This window comes from Meleagris gallopavo, chromosome 13 (assembly GCF_000146605.3).
Source record: "Meleagris gallopavo isolate NT-WF06-2002-E0010 breed Aviagen turkey brand Nicholas breeding stock chromosome 13, Turkey_5.1, whole genome shotgun sequence".
NCBI classification, from domain to species: domain Eukaryota; kingdom Metazoa; phylum Chordata; class Aves; order Galliformes; family Phasianidae; genus Meleagris; species Meleagris gallopavo.
In genome coordinates this window covers 17,522,812-17,540,920 of record NC_015023.2, presented here as the reverse complement: position 1 = coordinate 17,540,920, position 18,109 = coordinate 17,522,812, and the positions used below count along the sequence as shown (strand labels likewise).

At 50.0% G+C, this 18,109-nt stretch overlaps 3 protein-coding genes across 3 annotated transcripts; 2 read left to right on the top strand and 1 right to left on the bottom strand.

Annotated features, from left to right (window-relative positions):
• Window positions 1–4,489: 4,489 nt before the first annotated feature.
• Window positions 4,490–11,897, top strand: TERF2 (telomeric repeat binding factor 2). The gene is given in 11 exon segments (XM_010718156.3): window positions 4,490–4,613; window positions 4,615–4,741; window positions 4,825–4,920; window positions 5,100–5,230; window positions 5,518–5,604; window positions 6,134–6,280; window positions 6,676–7,499; window positions 7,741–8,121; window positions 9,597–9,682; window positions 10,423–10,475; window positions 11,417–11,897. Coding segments are annotated over 11 exon segments (2,148 nt in total). The 5' UTR covers window positions 4,490–4,556; the 3' UTR covers window positions 11,576–11,897.
• A 1,158-nt stretch (window positions 11,898–13,055) lies between these two features.
• TMED6 (transmembrane p24 trafficking protein 6) lies at window positions 13,056–15,975 on the top strand. Its single transcript, XM_010718155.3, has 4 exons — window positions 13,056–13,603; window positions 14,749–14,875; window positions 15,045–15,196; window positions 15,519–15,975. Exons 1-4 carry the CDS (start codon window positions 13,349–13,351, stop codon window positions 15,741–15,743), a joined length of 759 nt encoding a protein of 252 aa, XP_010716457.1. The 5' UTR covers window positions 13,056–13,348; the 3' UTR covers window positions 15,744–15,975.
• Window positions 15,976–16,217: 242 nt separating this feature from the next.
• Window positions 16,218–18,109, bottom strand: NIP7 (nucleolar pre-rRNA processing protein NIP7). The gene is made up of 5 exons (XM_010718154.2): window positions 18,059–18,109; window positions 17,089–17,175; window positions 16,862–17,000; window positions 16,619–16,759; window positions 16,218–16,538 (listed from the first exon to the last, which is right to left on the bottom strand). The coding sequence occupies exons 1-5, from the start codon at window positions 18,076–18,078 to the stop codon at window positions 16,419–16,421; spliced, it is 507 nt and encodes a 168-aa protein (XP_010716456.1). The 5' UTR covers window positions 18,079–18,109; the 3' UTR covers window positions 16,218–16,418.

Below are 18,109 nucleotides of genomic sequence, written 5' to 3'. Positions count from 1 at the left end.
TGGGGCGACTCCCGCAACCAATGGGCGAGCGCCGCGCCGGGCGAGGGCCAATGGCGAGCGGCCGGAGCGGAAGGGCGGGAAGGCGCAGCGGCTCACTTCGCGCGGCCTGACCCCGCCGCCTACCTCGAGCAGAACGGCTGCTCCTTTTGTAAATAAAGCAAACCTTAATCTCGTGCATCTTAACAACGAGCCAGTGCTGTAACATTCCCGGAGCGCTGCCTTGTTACCCATTCCTAAAGGCCCGCTCCCTCCCAGGCAGGGCTAGGGACAGACGGGCAGTTTGCGAAGTCACTGCTTTTCACACGTGAACTCACAGCTGTGGTCTGTTTGTTCTAAGGCAACTGCTGAGGCAGCAGAAATGCCCTGTGTGGAAAGAAGTGCTGATACCATCACTGACACTGGCTAAAGGTTAAAGGTCTATGCAGTACTCTGCACACCTGCAGCTGGGGCTCCATTCAGATGAGGTACCACAGGGCACCATGTGCCTCCGCCACACAGGAGGGCACAGCATCGCTCAGAGCACAGGGCTGCACACACCAGCTCTGCCTTTGCTCTGTTGCTTTACTGAATTGCAGGCGCTTGTAAGGACAGCCTCTACATTAAACTCTGTTACTTTATAGACACATACTTAGATGACCATAAAGCTTGTATACTTCCCTGTTTCTTAATGCTTTCATCTTTGATAGCTGCTTTTTTTTTTTCTAGCTATGAAGTCTCACTGTTCTTGAAATCCTTAGCCTCTTTCTCTAGCTCTGTCAGAGTCTGGAGGGGACAGATCTCACAGCATCCTCTCCATCTACTTTCAGAGTAACACAGATCCTTCACCCATAACTGACAAGTCAGATATATTCTCTATTCAGCAAGTTATACATTTATTCAACCAGATTTTGTATGCATTGACATCTTTACCTGCTCTGAAACTTCTTCACAATTACCTAATCAATAGCCATGTTTCGAAGTAGCTTATACATTGAGCTTATTTTTCCTCTTTCAATCCTTTCTTGTGTAGCTCTTTTCAGTCCTTAAGGATGCATTTCTGATTTTGCCTGTAATCTAAGCATCCTCTCTGGCATGGAGGTACCAACATGACATACAGTCTTTCAGTTTCCTATCTGAGGAACATTTTTAAGGGGGAAGTTCTCCTTGCCCTCATCAGGTTATGTCGTATATACTCATTTTAGGATTTTACCTTGTATCATTGTTGCCACAACATCCTTCTGTCTAGCCTTGGCAAGTGCAGCCCTGCCCCATTTCACATGGAATGCTGTTGTAGAGGTTGTTCTACCCTCACTTTAGCCAGGCTACCTATCTCTGCATTTATCTGCTGGGCCCATCCAGAGTGTAATACCATAATACGATAACATGATGGAAAGAATAGCAACAATAGCAGAGTAGCATAATCCCATACCACAAAAAACAAGAACAAGCTTAAATACAACAACTAAAGAGACAGAAACAAAGGAAGGAAAACTGCTTACCTTTAGAAGGCCTCTAGTAGGCAGGAGATTTCCAGCAAGAAACCCTCATTTCCTCCTGCCAACCCTTAAATGAGATCTGGGAAGGGATGGATCCTGACTCCACCCATTCCTGTCACTCAGGTGCATTGCTTGCACCTGAGCTCCCTGGGTTGTCCCTGCCTGCCCACCAGGTGTTCAATCACTGTTTCAGGCCAGGACTAAGAATTTCCACTACATGTGGATTGCATCAAAAAATGTCCCTTTCCCTAGATCACATTGCTGCCCGTCTTAATTTTATTTGGAAGCATTTGCCTTTTGTCTCTAGTTGGTTTACAGCATCATTTTCTGTAATGTGATAAATTTTCAAATAAATGCCTTTGTACTTTCATCTTTGTATCTTGCATGCTTGGAGGGTTTCTCTATATATTCTTCAAGACAATCTCATTATGCTCCTCAGCATTTCCTGTTTCTATTCTGACAACAGTTTAGTTACTATTTTTCTGTACCTATCCACTATCTTTCCAAGACTATGTGGCATAGTATCTTTTCTGCGTTTGTATGCAGTACAGTGGAATCCTGGTCCAGGACAAGGCTTTCAAGGCACATTAGCAATACAAATTCCAATTGTGTTGACAAACGACTTCTGTATTTATTTGAAGAGCAACAGGATTCAATTACTGTTCCCCATGATCATTATCCAACAGAAGTCAGAAATCTGCAGTAGATTTGGCCTTTGGGGCAGATGCTGTCATCTGCTTGGTGCAACACCAAGCACACAGTGGGTGCACAAATGCACAGGAGAGAAAGGACTGTGCCGTGACCAGAATGCCCCCAGTAATTTTCCTATTTTGTTTTCCACTATAAATCGAACAGAAGGACAGACACGAGACCTCAGCAACATGTAGATCTCGTTCCCTGGAATGTTTTCTTTCATCTGTAATCGCTTCATCAAAATCCATAAATCAGCTAGTTAAGACTAAAAAGCACAAGCATGACTGTAATTTGTGTCTTCCTGCCCAGTGTTTCTTTTGGCACACAAAACACCAAACCTTTTCCTGAAAGGGAATTGATGGTGACACTGGGAAAGGATTCGGTGAAAGTGGACAGAAAGGCTCGCAGCATTCCTGATCTCACTTCCATAATCCCTGCTTCCTCTTCATTCGTCACAGAAGATTGAGAGAGCATAACAATGGTTTGTAGTGCTGTGGCTACTCTGGAAATCACAAATATAGAATCATTTTCCAGTGCTGCATGCTGCTAGCCCATAGTTGGCACAGGCAGGCCAGGAGACCTTGTGGGAGAAAAGACTTATTTGAGATGCCAGGACTGCAGCCCCTGCCACATGCCCTGCTAGCAGCAGAGCTGCAGGGATTAGCACCCTCTCAACTCTGTGCCACAGTGATTGCTGACACCTGTCAGCGTGACTGTGCTACGGCTCCTTCAGCTGCTGCTGTCAGAGGCTGCAAAAATCCCATCCATCGGCCCTAAGCTGGATCAGCTTGAGGTTTCAGGATAGGGAGGGAGCTACCGAGCTGTGCTGAGGCCCTGGTGGAATGGCAGGGAGATGCTGGTGGGTACCACAGGGGTGGGCACTGCTGAAAGCAGGGGAGTCAAAAGGCTTGGCCTGGTGAGCCATAGCTCTGCTGCTTCCTTGAATTCCACAGGGCTGGAGGGGGCAGACAGCCCCTGCATGGCTCTGCCCATGTGGCTCCAGGAGAACGCTTTCATTGTTTCATGGGAGAGAGGGCTCCAAGGACTCTTTTCTGTCTCATAGCAGAAGTAAATGCAATTGCTCAAAATCCTTAGATCAGGGAGAGAGGTGAGGTTCAGGAGTCCTGGCCTTGTCCCATGTCCTTACGTGCTGTGACACAGAAAGAGCTCAATCACGTTGCTCATGAAATCCTAATGAAATGAGTATCCTAATCAAAGTGCGTTGCTCTGTCAACTCGTCTCAGCCCAGGAAGCAGCCGTCCCTATCTCCCTCTGCAGCCTTCCTACTGCAGCCTGCTCACCGTGCTGGTCGCGTGACACCGTTCCCTTGCACAGCTCCCTCTGACCCGTGCTGCCCGGGGCGAGCCGCTGCCGCTGGGCCTCACACGATTATTTTTATCTCCCTTTGTTTGCCAATAAAATCCCCTCCCAGTTTTACTGTTTTCCACTTGACACACGGATTTTTCTCATGTGCGTTTCCTTCTCCTCTGGCCAGGGGTGGAGGGCAGGGAGTATCCTGGATAACCTCACGTGAGAGGAATTTCCACGTGCTTTTCCATCTGAGGTGAAGCAGCCTCTGAGATGAGGCACGGTGTGGCTGCAGAGCCCCACGGCCCCAGGGCCAGCTTGCAGCACCAAGGCTGGGACCGGCAGGGTGCTTGTGCTGCTCGCTCACTGGATCACCTGTGGGATTCCCTGTGGCAGGGAGCGTTGCCCGTGGTGCTGGGATATGCCATCCACAGAGAACTAGACAGGCTTGAGCAGTAGGCCCAGGAAAACCTCATGAGGTTCAAGCCAAGTGCCCTGCTATCAGTACAAGCTGGCGGGGTGAAAGGATAGAGCACAGTCTGCCAAAAAGAATTTGGTGCACTGATGGATGGCAGCTGGACACGATGCAGCACTGTGTCCTCAGCCCAGAAAGACAACCGTATCCTGGGCTGCATGAAAAGCAATGTGGCTGGCAGGACGAGGGAGGGATCCATTCAAAGTCAGAATGGAGGGGCTATGAGAACCAGATCGAACTATGGGTGTCCCTGTTCATTGCAGGGAGTTGAGCGCAATGGCCTTTAGAGGTCCTTTCTAACTCATCTAATTCTATGATTCTATGACCTCTCCTGTAACAGAGAAGATCCAGGGGCTCGCGAGTAGCTGGGGCACGAGGAGTCGATAAAAGTCTCCTGGCCGTACAGAAGGGCGCCTTTGGGCCCGAGCGCACCTCCGGACCGCCAGGGGGCAGCAGCGCGGCGGGGCTGGCGCGGGGCACGGCGGTGATGGCAGGATCCCTTCTCGCGATAAAAGTTGCGGCGCCGATGGGGGCGGGTGGGGGGGATAGCGTTGTCGTGGTGTTGTCCTCACTTCCGTCTGCGCCGCGCGTCACTTCCTGGCGGGATGGCGGCGAAGCGGTCGAGGGCCGCAATGGAGGAGCAGGAGAAGGAGAAGGCGTCGTACGCGGAGCGACGACCGCGAGCAGGCGGTGAACCGCTGGGTGCTGCAGTTCTACTTCCACCAGGCCGTGGCGGCGTACCGCGCCGGGCGGAACCGCGACTTCCGGCAGCTCCGCGATGTGATGCAGGGTGCGGGGCGGCGGGCGGGGCGGGGCTGGGGGCACCGGGCCCTCCGTAACCCACCTCCGTAACCCACCTATCTTGTCCCGCAGCGCTGCTCGTGCGGCCCTTGGAGCGGGAGCCGGCGGTGGCCCAGATGCTGCGCGTCATGCAGTTCCTGTCGCGGATCGAGGAAGGCGAGAATCTAGGTGGGTTCTGGAGGGGTCGGTTACCCGAGGTCGGGTGCTGCCTCTGTGGGTTTATGGCCGTCCTGGAGGGACTTGGCCTGCTTGAGGTGCCCTGCCCTTTTTTCTTATCGGTAGTTCTAGAATTTGTGATCAAACAGAACGCTTCTGTTTCTGAAACCGTGGGCTGTGAATTTTTGTAGATTGCACCTTTGATAAAGAGACAGAGCTCACTCCTCTTGAGTCAGCAATTGGAATCCTGCAGCTGATTGCAAAAGAATTCAGTGTGCCTGAAAAGAAGATAGAATTCATCCACAAAGTACTGAAGGAAGCTGTAAGACCTTTTCTAATAAATACACTGCTTGTGTTTTGTGTTCGTGTTGTTTTCTGTGAGCAGCAGTAGTTGTGTAACATGAGAACTATCATAATTAGCAGTGTGTTGGCTGCAAATGCATATCTTCAGTGTGTGTGCCTCTTACTGCTTACTGCAGAACTGAATGCTAGCTTGCTCTGAGAGCCAGGGGTTACCTATGTGCCATGGTGATTATTGCACGTGCTTTCTAATTGGAAGTAGAGTTAACACAGTATCGACAGATCAATTGGTCTTTTTTTCTCTCATAGGCTGTTATTGTCTGCATAAAAAACAAAGAGTTCAGTAAAGCTTTGGCAGTATTGAAGAGACATATGGAGAAGGATACTGGAAACCAGGTGAGCTGGCACCTGAATGAAAGATGGATGAGGGCTGTGACAGCTCGTGGGTTATTGTGGGGCATTTGTGACTTCGACCACAGCCATAAGTTTTACTGTGAGGCAAGAACCTTGGGTAGGTCTGAGAAGGAAGAAAAAGTAGAGGTGGTAAAATGAAATGAGCTCTTGAAAGATGAATCCTTAGCAGTGAGTGTTCTCCAGGCTGGTTGTCACTTCAGAGTGACATGTGTTCCCTCATTCATTTTTTGCCTCAGGACAAACTCAAGCTTACATGCTAGAGCAGGAGCTGGCAAGGAGGGTTGGAAGAGACCCCACTCCTGTTTGTATGCAGTGTACTGCCTGGGGCACTGGAAGCAAACAGTTGCTGAAACCAGTTAGATCTCCTATTCTCCCAACTTTTTCCTCAACTTCGGTCAGTGTAAATTAGTTGGGCTTACAAAGCATCCAGTAGGAAAGGCACCCAGACCCACTTCCTCAGGTTGTCACCTATAGGCCCAATAACTATTCAGAGCATTTTTGCCTCCTTCAGAAAAAGAGGACTGAGTTGCAGACTATCATCCGGGAGAAGAACCGTGCTCATCCAATAATCAGAGACTTCTCATACGTGAACTTCCAGCAGTATATGTTTCAGTTCCTGAAGGCCTACGTGGATACCTCAGAGCCACTGCTGGTAACGGTGTGTGTCTGCCCTGTTCACCTGCTTCCAGCCCTGTGCTGGCTTCTGCCCTCGCGTGCAGTAGGACGGGGCATGAAATGGAATCTTGGGGAGAATGCTCACCTTTCCATGAGACAATTCAATACAGTAATTTGGCTTGTACATGCAAAATTCTTGCAGAGTTCAAGTAATTAATAGTGGATTAAATCTGAAATACTTCAGATCTGTTTCTAAAATGTTTAAGCAGTTGGAGATGCTTTTCAACTGTAACAGGCTTTAATTGGTAGGCATGAGCTCTGTACGTAGTGCTCAGTGAACTGCAGGTAGCAGCTAAAAATGCCCTTAGAGCATAAAGTTGAATGGTATTGCAGTGAATTACCATTTTAATGGTTACGTGCTTTTTTTTCCTATCAAAGATGATGAAGAGTCTGAATTCAGAACGTGCTGAAGAGCCAAAGCGTTCATCAGTGGTTCCTGAGTCTCCAAGTAGGACAGAGGACCAGGAAGAAGCTTACGAGCCCTTAAGAAGGGTAAAGCACTCAGTGGGAACTCTGAGGCGTGCAGAAACTGCAAGAGATGCGGTGAGAGCTCCAAGCCCCCCTGAAATGGCAAAGGACCCAACTGGAGCTCCAGAGCATGTAGAGACAGGGAAAGATGTGGTGAGAGCTCCCCGCCATGCCGAAAGTACAGAGGATTCACTAGGAGCTCCAAGATGTGCAGAAACTGCAAGAGATGTAGTGGGAGCTCCAAGTCCCCCTGAAATGACAGAGGACCTGCTAGGAGCTCCAAAGTGTGCAGAAACAGCCAGAGATGTGGTGAGAGCACCCAGCCCTGCTGAGAGTACAAAGGACCCAGTGGGTGCTCTGGAGCATGCGGACACAGCAAGAAATGTGAGAGCTCCCAGCCCTGCTGAAACTGCAAAGAACCTGTCAGGAGCTCCAGAGTGTGTGGGCACAGTGAGAGCACCCAGCCCTGCCGGAAGGAGAAAGGACCTTGTAAAAGCTCCAGAGCACCCAGAAACAGCCAGAGATGTGGTGAGAGCACCCAGCCCTGCTGAAAGGGCAAAGGACACAGCAGGAGCTTCTGACCCTGTGAAAAATGCTAGTTACCCAACGGTTCCTCAGCCTAGAATAGCAGCTGCTAAGAGCTCGAAAGCTTTTTCAGTACCTATGGAAGTGTCTGAACAACCAGCAGCCGCAGCTCCAGTGCATGCAGGAGTGTCCTCCAGGGATTTGGAAAGGTGGGCGGAGAAATCTGGCCCTGTGTTGTAGATAAAATTTGACTGTGCTAGGTGGCCTTGGCAGTGTCCTTAAGGAGGGTGGGCGGAAGGGTTGGGATTGACTTCTTTAGTAGCTTTTATTTGCACCGTAGAGTCTTAGTGAATTGGTGAGGGGCAAGGCATGGGGAAAAGACTGATATCAGTGAAGTGGAATCATTTAGGTGAAATACTTACAAGCTGCTTAGTTTTGTTTATTTTGTAGGAGGCCCCTTAGAACTGTAACCACGTATGGAATTTCTGTTCTGAGAGAAGCTTTCAAGATGCTGTCCAACTCCCCGGATTCAGATGCACTCTTCAACAAACTGGATGAAACAGACTTACCTTCCCCCCAGCAAATGTCTCCTTCTGTATCCCACAGAACCAAGAGACGGAAAGAAGAGAAGAAACAAGGTTCTGAGACCATAGACTCTCCTGAAATACCCCATAAGAGCAAACGCTTGTTTACCATAAGCAAAATGGTCATGGACCAAGGCAGCCAGTGCAGCAAGTCAAGTGAAAGCCCAGACTCTTCCCAGGAACGAGTTGTATCTTCTGCCTATAGACCTGTTCAGGAATTGTCTGACCAGCCTGTATCTGCTGAAAGGTTGAGTATGAAGCCTGTCTTGTGCTATGATCAAACCTGCAGCCAGTATTTTCACGTTGAATAACTTTACCAGTGTGAACGACAAGAAACCTTTCTTTAATTCAGTACGAGTATATTGGCCTGCCTTCTCCACTAGCATGTGTAGTAAACTGTTGTTATAACTTGCTGTTTGGTTACTAGAGGTGGCAGTGATCCAGCAGCAGTCAGTCAGCCAGTGCCATTAATATTGATAGGTATTTCTGACCGTCTCATGGTGGGGGTAACCTTTTACCCTTTGAGAAGTAGAATCTCAAACTTTTTTTTTCTGAAACGCATCTGGCTAAGAAGCTCTTAGCTGCAGCTTTCTGACTGTTCCTGGAATTTGCTACGGCTTACCTTATAACTAAAATTACTGCTGTGAAGGACGTAGAGGGATGTTAGATTTTTAATTTTCGTATTTCCTACAGAAAACAACACAGTATGCTCACCAGAAAAAGTCTGAGATTAATACTGGTATGAGGCTCCTAAGTTAAGTCTTAAGAGTATCTCCTTCTGCAAGCTGTAGCAAGGGTGTGACAGCTTCTGCTTCAGTTGCTGTTCTTTAGTTAGCAGAAATGCTCAGCAGACAGCAGTAATACTTTGGACTTCCAGGAGTGAAACTGGAAAGATTGTTTGAGGAGAACTTTGTGTTCAGGAGGAGAAATAAATCACAGTTTCTCATGGTTTCCTGGCTGAAGATTGCTAAGAACCTAAGGTTTGGTTTTTGAAGGTAGACAGTACAGATCTTTATGTAGCTTCTTTGGAGACATGTTGTCTTGCTCTGAAACACCAGAGTGGCCTCAAGCGTCGTGCTGTGATGCAGTGTGCATTAATGTGAGCAGTGGTGAAATCTCTCGAGTGCCTTGCCCAGGGCTAAGCTTAATGACCAGAGATGACACTGAGACTTTATTTCCATCCAGCTATATTGGATGTGATAGCCATGCATGAACTTCAGGAAGTATTCCTAAAGTGCCTAACTTAATTTCACTTGTTTGTGCTTGAATCACGGGAGCAGGTAACAGCACTGAGGCATGTTTTCTCACAAAGGCTCTTCTACTTTAGCTGCCCTCAGTGTTAACAGTGGAAACTTCTGAGCGATGCTTGGAAATACTACAGGCTTCCTGCCCTGAGCTGTTGTTGAATTCGTGCTGTATGTGGTGGCCTGCAAAGCTCAGTGCTTGTTGGTTTACTGGTGCTGTTAATATGAGGTTGTTGGGCTTTGCAAAATACAAAATACAACATGCCACTTGTAGTTGAGTGAGACAGAGCTGGCAGCTTCCAGCAGGGGCTCTTAAGGACTTAACCCCACTTTGGGGGGAGTGCAGGGGGGCTTGTTTACACATTGCTTTGTGATACATTTTTCTGCATTACTTGCCTGCTGTGCTCTAGCTGGCTCTGCCCTCCTCCACCAAAATCTTACTAGCCATTAGCTGAAGTAAATGCTTACCTGCTTTCAGGTCCTCTAAACCAAAGTGGAATAGTTCATATTGTGAAGAAAGAAAAGACAGCTGGAGTGATGAAGATGAGCTCTTTGCAGATGCAGGTAAATACAGATCTGCTGTCACAGGTGTTAACTGATGATAATCCTGGTTTTGTGTCTTATTTGTAGATGCCTTGCTACCTTTGGTGTCTGAGATGATTTCTGGTACTCCAACAAAAAAAAAAAAAAAAGAACCAAAAAAAAAAGTGGTCAGCTGTCTAATGCTGAGTTATTTGAGATATTTGGGTTTTGTTCTTAGCCTGAAATATGTATCAAGACCTCCTATTCAACTTCCAGACTAATTGTGCTCAACTTAAAGGATGCAAATATTGAAAATACATCTCCTTCCCTTTTCCTGCTTTGTAGTCATGAAATAAAGGTTGAGTTTACCTTTTAAGGCAGATGAATTTTCTGGTCTAGCTACCTCTGCGGCTGCATGCGTGGCTTGGCTGGCACTGCTAGTTAAAAGGAGTGGATGAGGGTCCAGAATGCCCCATTCCAGCCCCAGCGCAGAGTATAGCCCCATTCTGGGTGTATGCTCCTGTTCTTGATATATTGACTAGTTTAAAACAAAGCCAATAAGCCAACCTTACTGGGAAGCTTTCCAGAAAGTAGTCAGAGTTTAAAAGAGAGACACTGCAGAAAAGAGAGGGATAAATTAATGTAGTTTTATTGTGTGCCATGGGATTTTCTCATTGTAAGCAACTGCAGAGCTCAGCAGTTAAACCAAAGGGCATCTCTTAGGAATGTCTGTCCTGACATTGTATTGTTACTCAATGTGATTTCCTTGTTTTGCTTTTCAGCATTAACTGAAACAAGCAGCAACAACTCTACAGTCTATGGTTCCAAGAAACAGGTAACGAGTTACTGCAGTCTTTCTGTAAGGTTTGAAATCAGAAGATATCTGTAGAGAAAAGCAAGTTATAAAATGATTGGAAATGTTGGTGCAGTCCCCTGCAGCAGGCTGAGCTGCTACCGTGCACACAGGCTGGGCTGGAGAGTGATTCTTGCAGAGACCTTGCAGCATTAGGCATGGTTAGTTGTCTGGGTCTTTGTGTTTACAGAACTGGTGTGAGTTTGTCCTTTAAAAACAGATTTGATATTTGGTTGTGGTTCTGTGTCTCCTGCATATCAGGCATTGGGTATTTGAGTAAAGCTGCTCTTCCCTGGTGCACAGCATACAGAAGCAGGTTTGTGAGCACTGGAGGAGTTCAGCATCTTGTTCAGGTGAGGGGTGTCCACGAGGCAGCTGTTACCTTCCAACAGCTCCAAGTAACTGTCAGCCTTACTTGTAGGTGAATGGCTGCTAGCTCTTGTGCAGCTGTACACAAAGCAGTGCTTTTGTGCTTGTGATTGCTTTCTGCAATTCTGTTTTATTTGCCTCCCATGCAGAAATTCAGCAGACTTGACCTTGCAATTTTAACACTGCTTCTGTGCAGCTGTGTGGGAGGTAAGCACTGAGCACTCTGTATCTCTGCTTGCTGCCGCATCAATGGACAATTCCTCTTCTGTGATTAGTGTTGTATTTTGGAAGCAGAGCCACTGGAGTTTGTGCTAGAGCTTGGCATCATTCTTATCTCAGTTATGAGAGCTCATCTACAATGAAGTGATTTTTTTGGATGTTTGTGTGCTTTTGACAGAACAGTTCTGCCTTTCCTCCATGTTCCTGGCACAGATGATAAAGGAAAACTAATTAGGAAGGAGATGTTCTGCTGAGAGCTGTGCTGTATTACTCCCTTATGAAACTCTACTTTAAACTCACAAAATGCTGCTTACCTGCTTTTTTTTTTTTTTTAGAAATGGACAGTGCAGGAAAGTGAGTGGATCAAAGACGGCGTGAGGAAGTATGGAGAAGGGAGGTGGAAGACCATTTCTGAGAAATACCCCTTCCAGAACCGCACATCAGTGCAGATCAAGGATCGCTATCGGACCATGAAGAAGCTGGGCATCGTCTAAAGTTGGGGCCATGGGATCCTTAGTATTACAGTGTTCTTGTTCTTTAGAGGTTGACCATAGCAATACTAGCAGCAAAGCTGCAGGGCGCTTCCCGGCTGTGTGTGGTAAGCCCCTCTGCATTGTCACCAGAGGCTGCTGCAGCAGGTGATTCTTGTCAGATGTGGTTTCTAAGGAGCCTTGTGTCTCGAGTTGTAGCTGCAAGGTTTATGTCTTCTGCAGTTGGCAGAAGCTGCAGTTTGAATACATGTGCTGGGAAATGGCCTGGATTGGGACTACTTCTTCCTACCTGACAACTGCAGCCAACCTGATGGGCTGCTGAGATGTCTTCTGTTCTGCCATTTGACGATATCTGGGTAACTGTCAGTGGCTGTTTTTATGTTTAAACTTGTCTAAACTATTCGAGTTTTGTTTCATCTATTTGTACTCTCTCCCTTGGAGAGGCAACACAGTTCCACGGTTTCTGGGAGGAGCTTTAGGTAAGGCAGTTTTTCTCCCAGAAATATTTTTCTAGCCTGCAGGTGGGTCTCTCCCTCCCTTCTGAGACTTAAGCTAACTTTTTTTTTTTTTTTTAAAGTAAAAATTGGTCCCATGTTAAACAATCTAGTGCTTAATGATGTTGATTGTGACTTATTGTCTCCTTCCTGGTAACAGCATCCCGTATGCAATCTCTGCAAGCATGTGAACTCTGAGGGTACTGTTTCTTGCCTTCAAATGGTGTCTTCTATAAAATAAAGTTCTTTGCTGATGAGTTTAAAGAGTTGCAATATGTGAATTTGTACCTCCCTGATAGCAGGGAGGCAGTTTGGAGCCCTGGCTGTGCAGTGACCTGTTCATTTGCTGCCTGAGCCTGCTGGGATGTTGTCAGCAGCAGGTGTGTGGGGGTGGAACAGGGATACCCTGAAGGTGTGAAGTGCCTCCTCACAGGCATTCAAGTCTCGTGGCTCTGAGTCAAAAGGGCATTTCCTAAAAGCACTGTGGGGTGAGAGTAACTGGTATAGAAACCCTAGAAATGCTGGGAAGCCCAGCCAGGCTTTTGTTGCTTTTTTAGTTGTTCTATAGCCTCTGGACTTATAGCTGGGGGCTTCATGTGTGCTGTGAGCCAATGCACAAAAGCTAGGCAGTGTGGCAGATATATCCTACACCAATACTGTAGAGTTGGATCTGGAGGGATTACTGGAATAGCATGTACTTCCACCCTCTGATCTGTTCACTTCTTTAGTTTCTTTTTTTCTTTGTTTCCTTTTTAATCAATGCTCTGGTCTCACTGAAGCAGCTGTAGAGCTAGTGCTGGGTAGCAGACTGTTTGGAAACACCTGCTTTCCCCTCTGCCCTTTAGCAGCTGTTGGAACGAGCTTCCCCCCTGCCACCTGCTTGTGGCTGTGCATTTCCCTCTGCTGCTGTAACACTACTTGTGCTGGAACAGCTGCAGGTAGATGGGACCACTCTGAGCTTGCAGGGGCCAGTTCTGGACTTGGTGAGAATGATGCACTGGGGCAGGAATCGGCAGTGCGATTCATTGCTTTGCTCACAAGTACTGGCAGCGTTAGTCTGCAAGCAGTGAGTCTGGCTGGGACCTGGACCAGTGCTGTGCAGACAGGAGATGCTGCTGGCGATTGTGGCACTTCGCAGCAGCCTTGGCCCTTAGCAGAAGGGTTCCACTGGATGAGATCCTACATGGCCAAAGCAGCCCAAGTCCTGCTGTGCGCCAGTATCACCTTGAGGAGTGGAGCCTGCTCCTGCTGAGAATACTGTGCAGCAGCACGGGCGCAGTTAATGATTGATAACGCTGCTGCCTCGGCTCCGTGCTGCTGCCCAGCTGGAAGCAGCATGCTGCTGCTGGCGCTCCTGGTGCTGGGGCTGCCAGGTCCTGCTGCGTGCCCCAGGACTGAGCCCCTGAGCGGCACCAGCGATGAGCCCCTGTTCCGCGGTGCTGACCGCTACGACTTTGCCATCGTCGTCCATGCTGGCACCACTGAGTGCTTCTGGCAGTTCGCACACCAGAGTGGCAATTTCTTCTTCAGCTTTGAGGTGAGTGCTGTGGGACGCATCCTGCGAAGTTGTGAGCGTGATGCTTCTGCCAACGGGTTTGGGGGAATGGCTGCATTGGATTGGTCTCAAGCAGCAGCTCTGTGGGCCTGCAGTGGGCAGTCCTCCTCCTCGTTAGTCCCTGTGAGGCTGATGTACGAAAGAAGCCTTTGTAGGATAACAGCCATGTGCCAGTTGAACTCCAGCCTTGCTGTCCTCAGGGTGGAGGGGAACATCCTTGGTTGCACCAGGGAATGGCTGCAGTAACTTCAATGGCTGATCCTAGAGACTGAGCTTCTTTCTCATCATCAATCCCACCTACTATTTTCAAACATGCACTGAAAACCGAGTGTGTTCCGAGTGAGGAGGTACAGGGTGCTCTGGCTGTGGTGGCCCTGTACCCAGAGGGAGCTCGCTGGGACAAGCTCAGCGCTGCAGGAGTGCTGGGCTGGCTGGAGGCCATTGCAGGGCCTCAGCTTCTCTCTGAGCTATGGCTGGGAGGAGTGCTGAAGGTCTCAGGTGCAGCCGTATCAGTTTGTCCCTGTGCTCAGTCCCCTTCCCACGAGGGAGACCGGAGCCCTTTAATCTCCTGTTTACACTGCTGGCTGAAGGAGCGTGGGGACACAGCTGCCACCACCTCGTGCTTGGCAGAGCAGCCCCACAGTGCTCGTGTGGGAACAGCCCCAGGATGTAGCACAAGCCCAGCCAACCCCAAACATGCTCTTGCTCAGCCCCAAAGCCAGCAGACAGCTGGGAGCTGCTCTGCAGGGCTGAGAACATGTTTGGAGCCTGCTCTCCCCTCCTGGAACCCTGACAGTGACCCAACACAGTCCCCTACTTCTCTGTGAGTGCCAGCAGCACCATGGGAAAGGACAAAGAACTGAGAGGTGACCATTCTCAAGGCTGTGGGTTTTGTTTTCCTTTTATGTGTAGCTGGCAGTGGCAGGAGGCATTTAATGCTTCGGAGTGCAGCCAGCACCCTCAGCTCCTGCTGACAGCCAAGCAGAAGGAACCTTGCTGGTCTCCTGCCTTCTGTTTTCCCAAGTGAAGAATCAGGCACAAAAGACCCTTAGGCGATGCCTCCCTAGGGACTGGTGTCCCCTTTGGGCAGTGTCCCAGCCCTGCTGTTGGGTGTCTCCCACCTCCAGGTGCAGCGGGCGACAGGCATTGCCAACAGCAGGTACATCCTGGCCACAGCAAGAGACCCCAATGGCTTCCAGCTCGGCGCCTCCCAGGACGTGCGAGGACAGATCAACTTCCTGACCAAGGAGACAGGTCCCTGCTGCCCGTGTCCCCTGGGGCTGGGCGGGCTCTGTGGGGTGTGCACTCCCCATAGTGCTGATGTGTGTTGTGTGGTTGCGGTGCCCTCCCTGCCAGCACACATCAGCATTAAGTGCTAGAAGTAGTGCTATCTTGAAACAAAAACCTCCACTTCTCTCTGCAGGTTTCTATCAGCTGTGCTTGGACAATGGGCAAAATCACTTTGGCTTTATGCAGGTGTATCTCAACTTTGGTGTCTACTATGATGGCTTCAACATGGAAGGGGAGCAGCCAGAAGAAAGGAAACAGCTGAATGACACATTGGATGCCATTGAGGTAAGTGCTGCTTCTGCCACAGAGTGCTTCAAAGCAGCAGATGGGTCAGGCTGATGCAAAAATAGGCCAGAACTGAATGCAACAGTGCTGGCCTCCAGCAGCGCCCCGTGGCAGGGATGGGCAAGTTCTTCCTGAGGGACCAAGGAAGGACATTTGTCCCTGCTTGATGTGTTGCTGCCTAACTTGGTGTTGAACCAAGCTGGTGGCTGAGTGGATGTTCCTGCAAGGGTTCTGCCAGGGCTCTGCCAGCTCCTCTGCAGCACAATCTGCCCGAGCATGGCTGGTAAGCACCTTTCTCTTCTCTTGCTGGGCTACGTTTCAGGACAGCATTCAGAAACTGCAGGTCCATATCTTCCACATGTGGAGGTTCTACAACTTCGCCCGGATGAGGAAAGGGGCCGACTCCTTCCTCCTTGAGTCCAACTACCACTATGTCAACTGGTGGTCGATGGCTCAGAGCTGTGTCATTGTCCTCTCTGGGGTCCTGCAGCTTTACTTCTTGAAGCGTCTCTTCAACGTGCAGAGCTCTGGGAAGCCGAGGTGCTGACAGCTCCCTGACACAGCACAGCCCAAAGGAGCAGAGCCCCACCTGCAATCACCTGCTGCAGTAACTGAGGGGCTTGCCCGCACCTCTGCATCAGCCCCTCTGCTCTCAACAGAGCAGGAGGAGAAAGCCCAGGTCCTGCCCTGGGGAGGAGGTGGTATAGCTGGAAGCAGAGCTTACTCACCTCCCACCTTTAACTGAAACTATCTTTAGGAAAAAGATACAAAAACCTCAACTTTGTGTTAGTGTGTCTTTGTCAGCTTTTGTGTTTCAACCTGCCCCTTTTGGCTAGAACCCCGTTTTATGAAGTGGTGGTACCCATCCCTCTTGTGCCTGCCTGGATGTGATGACAGCAGCCTTGCTGTGTTCCTGCCTCCCTCCTGTGTATCGCTGCCTGCTGCACCAAGCCCAGGCACCCAAACGTGCAGCCAGGCCTCAGGACGGACATCCTGAGGTGTTGCATGAGACAAAAGGCAGTTAAAAAGAAGGAACAGGCTTTATGCAACCACAACAGCAGGGGTGGTGCCTTCTTGTGCTCGCAGTGGCAGCAACTGCTCCCAGCTCCTGCTCCCTGCTTGGGGTGTGCTCCCTGTGGCTCCGTGTGCTGCTACCACACATGATGCAGGACAAGTCCATTCTGCCGAGGCGTGCTTGTGGCTCCTGAGCATTTGTGCTGCCCTAAGTCAGTGTGTCCTCACTGCGCACGTACTCCCCAACATCCGCCTGGTGAAACACCACAATGGCCATGGGATCCACCTTCCGGCAGTCCTGGGTGGATTTTGCAGCTACTCCAAATCCCTGGGGAAGAAGGAAGAGGGACTGTTGTGCAGCCCAGTACCCATTCCCTTAGAGTGGGAAGTGTTGGGGAGGCCACTCACCAGTGGGATGTCAGCCATGGAATACACCACCACACCCTGGTACTGTGCTGTGTTCTCCGTGATGCGGCCCAGGCCAGACTTCAGCACATGGTTGCCATAGAGGAAGGACTGCTCTGAGCCTGGCTTCACCCACACTTTATACTAAGAGAGAGGCAGGAGTAGATGAACCGCCAAAAGGGTGGCACTGGGAACAAGCAGGTGCTGGGGGAGGGGAATGGGAGGGGAGGGGGGAACACATCCCACCTTGGCATAGGGTGCAAGGAAGTCGAGGGCAGTGACGCTGAGCCGGAACTTCTGTGTCTTGGTGAACTTGCCAAAGCAGGTGCCCAGTGCAACCAGGCTGTCCCGTGGGATGCTTGCAGCACACTTCAGCAGCTTCTCGCTGTGGGGAGACAGGGACGGAGAGGCTGCAGGCTGGGAGGGCAGCATGGACTCACCATGTGTCCCACAGCCAGCCCAACCTGGCTCACCTCACATAGTAGACACGGTCACGGTGCAGACGGAAGCAGTAGGTGCCATCAGGCCGGTCCACCAGCAACTGGATGTTCTCACCAATGCTGCAGGAAAAAGCTACATCAGATCCATCCCTGGTGTTCCCTCAGTGCCCTCTGGTCTTCCTGGCTCCTCCTGACCCATCTCTCTTTTTCACACCTCATGAGGTTCATCAAGGCCAAATGCAAGGTGTTGCACTTGAGTTGAGGCAATCCCAGATATGTACACAGAGTGGGGAAAAAAATGTGTAGAAAGCAGCCCTGCATAGAAGGATTTGGGTGTCTTGGTAGATGAAGTGCTTAACACAAGCCAGCAGCGTGCACTTGCAGCCCGGAAAACCAACAGTATCTTGGGCTGCATCAACAGCCCAAGGTGGGTGACAAAGGGCAGGGAGGGGATTGTCCCCATCTGCTCTACCCTCATGAGGCTCCATCTGGAGTACAGTGCCCAGGCCTGGGTCCCACAGCAAAGATGAAGTGCTTTTGAAGAGGATCCAGAGGAGGGCCACAAAGGAGGGGGGCTGCAACACCTCTCTTATGGAGAAAGGCTGAGTGCTAGTGTTGAGTCTGGAGAAGAGAAGGCTCTGGGGAAACCTCACTGTGGCCTTCCAGGATTTGAGGACACCTTATGAACAGGAGAAGAGTAACTTTTTACACGATCTGAAGGTGACAGATCGTCACTTTCACCATTCACCAGAGGGAATGGTTTCAAACTAAAAGAGGAGAGATGTAAGTCGAATGTTAGGGTGAAATTCTTTACTCCGAGGCGGTGAGGGCCCGGCACTGCTCAGAGCAGTGGGTGTCCATCCCTGGAGGTGCCCGGGACCGTGGATGGGCTCCCGGCAGCCCGAGCTGGGGGCACCCAGCGGCAGGGGAGGGGCTGGAGGTCCGTTCCAACCCGATCACGCTGCGATCCCCTCGGCTCCCCTTGTGCCACCACTGCCCGCACCCGTCCTTCGCCGCATCCATTCCCCGTCAGCCCCGCCGTTCCCACGCGCGG

Coding starts and splice junctions, on each gene's coding strand:
- TMED6 (XM_010718155.3), top strand. CDS start 13,349: ATGATTGATAACGCTGCTGCCTCGGCTCCGTGCTGCTGCCCAGCTGGA. Junction 13,604..14,748: donor ATTTCTTCTTCAGCTTTGAG/GTGAGTGCTGTG, acceptor TCCCACCTCCAG/GTGCAGCGGGCGACAGGCAT. Junction 14,876..15,044: donor CTTCCTGACCAAGGAGACAG/GTCCCTGCTGCC, acceptor TTCTCTCTGCAG/GTTTCTATCAGCTGTGCTTG.
- NIP7 (XM_010718154.2), bottom strand. CDS start 18,078: ATGGATGCGGCGAAGGACGG. Junction 17,176..18,058: donor ATGGATGCGGCGAAGGACGG/GTGCGGGCAGTG, acceptor TTTTTCCTGCAG/CATTGGTGAGAACATCCAGT. Junction 17,001..17,088: donor GACCGTGTCTACTATGTGAG/GTGAGCCAGGTT, acceptor GTCTCCCCACAG/CGAGAAGCTGCTGAAGTGTG.